The sequence below is a fragment of the Gastrolobium bilobum genome, unplaced genomic scaffold, assembly GCF_033153095.1.
Source record: "Gastrolobium bilobum isolate Gb01-03AN ecotype WA unplaced genomic scaffold, APGP_CSIRO_Gbil_v1 utg26785, whole genome shotgun sequence".
Classification (NCBI taxonomy): Eukaryota; Viridiplantae; Streptophyta; class Magnoliopsida; order Fabales; family Fabaceae; genus Gastrolobium; species Gastrolobium bilobum.
This window is the reverse complement of record NW_026899806.1, coordinates 40,565-46,780: the sequence shown is the minus strand read 5'-3', so window position 1 is coordinate 46,780 and position 6,216 is coordinate 40,565. Positions and strand designations below refer to the sequence as shown.

At 35.5% G+C, this 6,216-nt stretch overlaps 1 protein-coding gene across 1 annotated transcript; it reads left to right on the top strand.

Moving 5' to 3' along the window:
• Window positions 1-672: 672 nt before the first annotated feature.
• LOC133293717 (uncharacterized) lies at window positions 673-1,945 on the top strand. The gene has a single exon (XM_061492317.1). The coding sequence runs from the start codon at window positions 673-675 to the stop codon at window positions 1,924-1,926; it is 1,254 nt and encodes a 417-aa protein (XP_061348301.1). The 3' UTR covers window positions 1,927-1,945.
• Window positions 1,946-6,216: the final 4,271 nt, after the last annotated feature.

Sequence of the window (6,216 nt, the reverse complement as noted above, 5' to 3'; positions counted from 1 at the left end):
AAGGTATCAAATCAAGAGATTAGCATGAGAGAAAAGCAAGTGAAATTAGAGAGGAAGTTAGGGAGTAATTCAAGAGAAAATGAGAAACTGTTTGGGAAAAAGCACAAATTCGTTAACATAATAGTGCCCATATATATGATTACAACTTTGAAGGGGAATTAAATTAGTATTAAACAATCATAAATTGAGAGATAAATACCAATAATTTTCAAAATTTGAATTTGAATTTTCGTTTCAAAATACAAATTGAAGTCATCCATCAATATTTTGTAACATAATTAACATTTATTGGACTGGGTTAGTATATATATGGCACATCCAATCATCCATGTAATTAATCTCGCTATTTACTCCGGTGATTGCATAACAAAAAAAGAGGTGGGTAACGCGGTTGTTGGTTATTATAGACAATAAAGGATAAAAGTTTCTAAAGTTACTTTTTCTTCACAAATCGAAGTGTTCCTCACTCATGATAATTTTTCTCTTCCCAATCTCTTCCCTATATTCACGCCGCTCTCACTTCCAATTCCACAATTTCTTCTCTATTTCCAAAAGCAAAATCATCACAGAATCCACAACACCATTTCTAGTTTGCAACTAAACTAAACCATTTCTCTTCTTCTTTCTCTCTGCTTTGGCCACAACACACCCAAGAGCAACAACAACAAAAACATGACTGAGTTATCTTTCTCAAACACTAAGAATGAGTTCTCTAGTAATCTATTCTCTATCTTCTTCAAATTTTGTTTCTCCATTTTTTCTCACCCTCTATACTTTTCCTACTTCATCTTCTTCTCCCCTTACCTCCTCAAGCTCTTCTCTTTTCTCTCCCCTTTGTTCATTACCACAACCCTTCTCCTTGTTGCTCTTCTTACTTTCACTCCCAACCTTGTTCATGAAAACGGTGGTTCTGAGTTTTCTGAGTCCAAATGGGGGTTTCCCCTTTCTTTTTTACAAACTTTTCTCACATGGCTTCTTTCTAAACCTGATGACAAAGATGAGGAAATTGGGTGTCTTGAAGAGCTTGAAGCATATCTTGTTATGTTCCAGGAAGTTTTTGAGCCAAAGCCAGTGGAAGATTGTTCAGAAGGCTTAAAAGCACTAGATGGTGAGTGTTCAGGTGAAGAAAGAGAAGATTTTTATCCAATTGAAGAGTCAAATGTCAACTCAGATGAAAACCCATTTGAGGAGGTTGACAAAGTTGAAGCCATTGTGCCTATTGCAGAAGTTAAGAGCCTAGAAAGCTTGTTCCAAGAAAATGCTGTGTTAGAAGATATGTCATGTCAAAGGGAAGAAAAAGAAGTCAAGCCACTTGATGCTGAATCCAATAAAGTTGAAGAAAGTAAAGAAAAATGGCCCTTGAGAAATGGATCCAAAGCCTTGAGTAATGGAGACATGTATACTAAGTGGAACAGTGATGGAGAATATGCTGCAGCGTTGAATGTTAAATCCCAAAGACTATGTTCTGATCTTGGGAGTCCAGAAAGTAACTGGGAGTACAGTGGAAAAGTTATGGGGAATAATCAAGCACTTTGTTCTAATCTTGGTAGTTTTGGTTCAATGAGAGTTGAAAAAGAGTGGAGGAGGACATTGGCTTGCAAGCTTTTTGAGGAAAGGCACAATGCAGATGGAAGTGCTGGAATGGATATGCTTTGGGAAACATATGAGACAGAGTCCAACAACAAGGTTCAGAAGAAAAGCAACACCAAGAAAGGGAAGAAAGGTGAGGTTCAGTACAATGAGGATGAAGAAGAGGAAGAAGAGGACATGGAGAGTAAATTGTGCTGCTTACAAGCTTTGAAATTCTCAGCTGGGAAGATGAATTTAGGAATGGGAAGGCCTAACCTTCTCAAATTCTCCAAGGCCCTGAAAGGCATTGGATGGTTGCATCATGTAGGCAAGCATGGCAGAAAGAGTAACCACTGAATTAGATTTTGCTTTTTTGTAACTTCCAATTGTGCATTTCTTTGATGATGAGAAGTAAATATTTTGCATGTCAATAATATAATGAATCTTCTTTTCGAATTTTATTTAATTAATGAATCTTCTTTTACGGGGAGTCAAGAGCAGTGGTAAAAGCTCTGTGACTCACGGTTTCAAATCTGAAAATTAGTCATTTTACAAATATATAAAGATAAGATTACGTATAAGAATTACGCTTATCCCTACCTTATTCAAGATTTGAGGGGAGTGATATTTTTTAACGAAACTTCTTTTATATGTGAAGACTCTGTTCCAAGCAACCAGATGAATGTTATTCTGCTGTATCATTAAGAGATGTGCTTTTGCATTTGCACTGTTAAAAGAAAGATCTCATTACAATGTGCATGCTTTTGCTAATAATGTTTGAGGACCCTGCATGTATACTATCTTCCACATGCTATGCTCATGTGTGAGAGTAATGGTTAGTGGCTGCATCCAACATTATGTTGATTTGAAAAGAAAAAAAAAGAAGTTGGAGTTAATCCAACCTTAATTACTTCTTTGAGGTGAGTTTGACTCTGCGAGCCGGTTACGAGACTAATCCGGTATGCAGGACGGGTCAGAGATGAAAATATTTAAACTCCTCTCAAAGGTAGCATGTGAGGATCCAATCAAGATTTTTTCTTTTGCACTTACTCAACTCCATTATTACCGACTAAGCTACCACCATTTTGGTGTTGATTTGAAAAACTTTAATCAAACATGTTCTTTTGGTCTATTAGTTCACGCATTCAATGGAAGAAAACGGTTAAGATGTCTTTTCATTCTATGGAAAATTTGAAATGATGTGAATTATGGGGTAGGATAAGAAGAAAGGAGCATGAACTAGTTGTTATATTCTCCCTCTTTCACTTTGACATGGGTCTCAATCATGAAGTAGGTTGGTGAAACTGATAAACATCTTGGTTTTAGCCAACATGAGAGCAGAGTAAAATGCATAAACAATTAGAATTTTATTTTTTTATTTATTTTTTTGTACATAGAATACTTCTTTTTTACGTTATTATTTTGGAGAAATCAATGTCAAGAAATAATACAATTTTCTTGAACCAGGTGAAGAATTATCCGAATGGAGTAGTTGAGTATAACCTCGATCCTAGTATCTTTTTTTCATGTTACGAAATGTTTTGAATTGAAATTTGATGTATTTGAAGATCCAATTTCTAAGTTTAAACTCACCAACAAATACCAAATAGAATGGACATCAGCTATATAACTTAAACTGGACTCTGTTTAAATTGCCTACAACAAAAGAATGGAACACAAAATGAAAACCCAACTGGACTTAACTCAAGTTAAAACACAGCAGCAATTGACAAATACCTGACAATGCACATTTTTCCTCTTCATTTGAGCGAATATTTTTTTATTGACCAGAGTTAGTTTCGGGAAAAAAACAATGGAAAATGTTCATTTTAACAAACAAAAAAAACAAATAATTCAAAGTTTGGGAGGAGGAGAGTCTACTCTCTTTTTTTTTAAAACAAGAGGAGAGTCTACTCTTTTAAGTAAGTATGCAACAAATCTTCAGTGATAATTTACAATGATATTTATAAGTTGTCTGTATAAAAGGGTGCCTGGCAATAGGAATCAAACTAAATCCTCATCAATGAATTTCTTCATTAAAAATTTAAAGATTACACATAGCTTAACTAAGAAAGAATTTCAGAATTCATGAGGAGGGGGTGAAGAGGCGCAACTCGAATATCTAAAAAAAAATTCATAATTGAATCTAAGCCCCAGTTAACGTAAGCTAAAAGTTCGAGCCGCTATATTAAACCGCATTGACTGCTTTATTTTTTCAAGCTAAACCAATCCTTCGCGTCTAACATTAAAGATCAAGATAAAAATCGTTTTTCTTTTGAACGGAAAATAACAATATTGTGAATAATACTACCGTTGGGATCTATAAGTTCACTATGTTCTTTTTAGGGATGAAGTCACTGTATAGAGACCAAGCTAAGAGGCACTGTTCCAAGTATGAAGTAAGCAGTCAACAATGGGGTTAGGTGTGTGTATGTGTGACTCAATGTAAATAGGCAGAATAACGATACATAAGGGGAATGTCATGTGAATCTTGTGTGGGTTGGCAAGGAGGGGTCAACCCTCCTTGGGATCTGCTAAGGGTGGCAGACGCTGCTGGGCGTGGTAGGCGCTGCTATGATAGCAGCGATGCGCCCCCTGTGTCTGACGGTGTCAGCATGTGACAAAAGGCAGTTTCCTCTTATAGTACTTGGGGCGGTCAGCTTTGTGGGTTGGAGATCGGACATTTTGGTGTTTCTCCTAGGGAGTGTTGTCGCGTTGGGGGTTGGGGGGCTGAGAGTTGGTAAGGGTGACGTGGATAGAGGGATTGAGATTGAGCTTGGACCTTTGAGCCGCTGTGTTGTTGGGCCATCCGGAACAAATACTGACGTTAGGATAAGCATCTACACCAGTACGCTAGAGAAGGATTTATCATAAATTACGAACATTCATGAATAATCTATATTATAAAGTATCAATCTACGTTAGTTTTAGATCTTACAGATACTCCTAAGATATACTTAATGAGACATGGGATAACCTTCCTAAAAACTCAAATATCTCACCTAAAAGCTTAAGCTAGTGAGTGTATCTTCAATGATTTTATTTTATATTATATTTCTTTAATACACTCTTTCACACGTAAGAGCCCTCTAAACTTGAAACGTGAATATTGCACATATCTATTTTTTTGTTTTATCTTATGCTGACTAAATACTGCTAGAAAATGGGACAATGAGAACCTCATGATCACAAAGGCTCAAATATAAAGATAAAACAATTATCTCACCTAAAAGCTTAAGCTTGCACGTGATGCACCTTCGAAGATTTTATATTATATCATATTTCTCTAATACATTCTTTCACACAAAAACTCTTTGGACTTGAGACGTGAATATTGCAAATGCTCATTTTTTTGTTCTACCTTGTGCTAGCTTAATTCCACTAAAAAGTGGAGACAGTAAGAATCGAACTCTTAATCCGTGGCCACAAATGCTTTAATATCATGATAAAACAATCATCTCACCTAAAAGTTTAGGTTTGTAAGTAATGGGCTTTAAATAATTTTATATTATATTATATCCCTCTAACAAATTCAAACAACGGTCGAGGGTTTTATTACATCCAGTATTCGCTTCCAAATCCAGATGAGAGTCGCAAACATCTATATTCAGCTATTGGGATGGCATCAAATGATTGTATAGTCGAACGTATATTGTGACAGGACATGGGTTTGTTGGTCTCGTTACTACATAGATATACTATAGTTTCTCTGTGTGTGTCTTGTCTAATTCTAAATATTGCGCAATACTAACTCTATCATGTTGTCTCCATGCAGTTTGTGGAAGAAAAAACAGATTTAAGTTTCTGCCAAGATACTATTTGAAATGGTTTTGCGAACCAAATTTTACAAAATTAGGAGTAAAATCAAAGTTAGTCTTAAATATATCCAAGAGGTAAAGATTATTTAAGTTCCTTGAGATGTCACATTACATAGATAAATTGGGCTTAACTAGTGGTTTATTTTTTTGATAAAGACCATTGGACTCAAATTTGGCCCCAATCTCCAAGCTCCAATCCTGCAAAGATCATACAGTTTTTAGTGAAGAAAATAATATAATTAAGTGAACGAGTTAATTGACTAATGAAAATAAGGTCAAAAGGAGAATTAAGGATATAAAACACATTATCAATAGAAAGAGAAAGAAAAATTAGAACTGTGCCATCTTACAGGATTGAACCAACAAACTATTAGCTATGATAATAGTGGGCAGGGAACTAGAAGTAAAGAGAGAAGTAAATGTCGATTTATTACCAAAAATATGATTGAATGCACTAGAGTGGAGAACCCAAGAATCAAGAGATTGTGATTGAGTCACACTAGTAAAGGAATTAGCAATATGTGCAACAGTTATATTGTCCCAACAAAATGGATAAATTGACCATTTTAATACATATTTAATAAAAATTATTAGAATAATCCAAAGTAATATAAAGGGTCTCCCATAAGAGGGATGTGGGACTTGCTCGAATGTCGACAAATATAGGGATTGCACTTTGGACGAAAATTAGTCATCGTAAAACCGTGTCAAATGTTCGTAGTTAAATTTACAAAATACAATCCCTGGACTTGCCGACATTTGACATGTGACACAATCTAGCAAGTCTTGCACCCCTCTCACGTGGAGCCAGTCTCACACCCCATACAAG

Excerpts from the sequence above, each read along its gene's own strand:
- LOC133293717 (XM_061492317.1), top strand. The coding sequence starts at position 673 with ATGACTGAGTTATCTTTCTCAAACACTAAGAATGAGTTCTCTAGTAAT.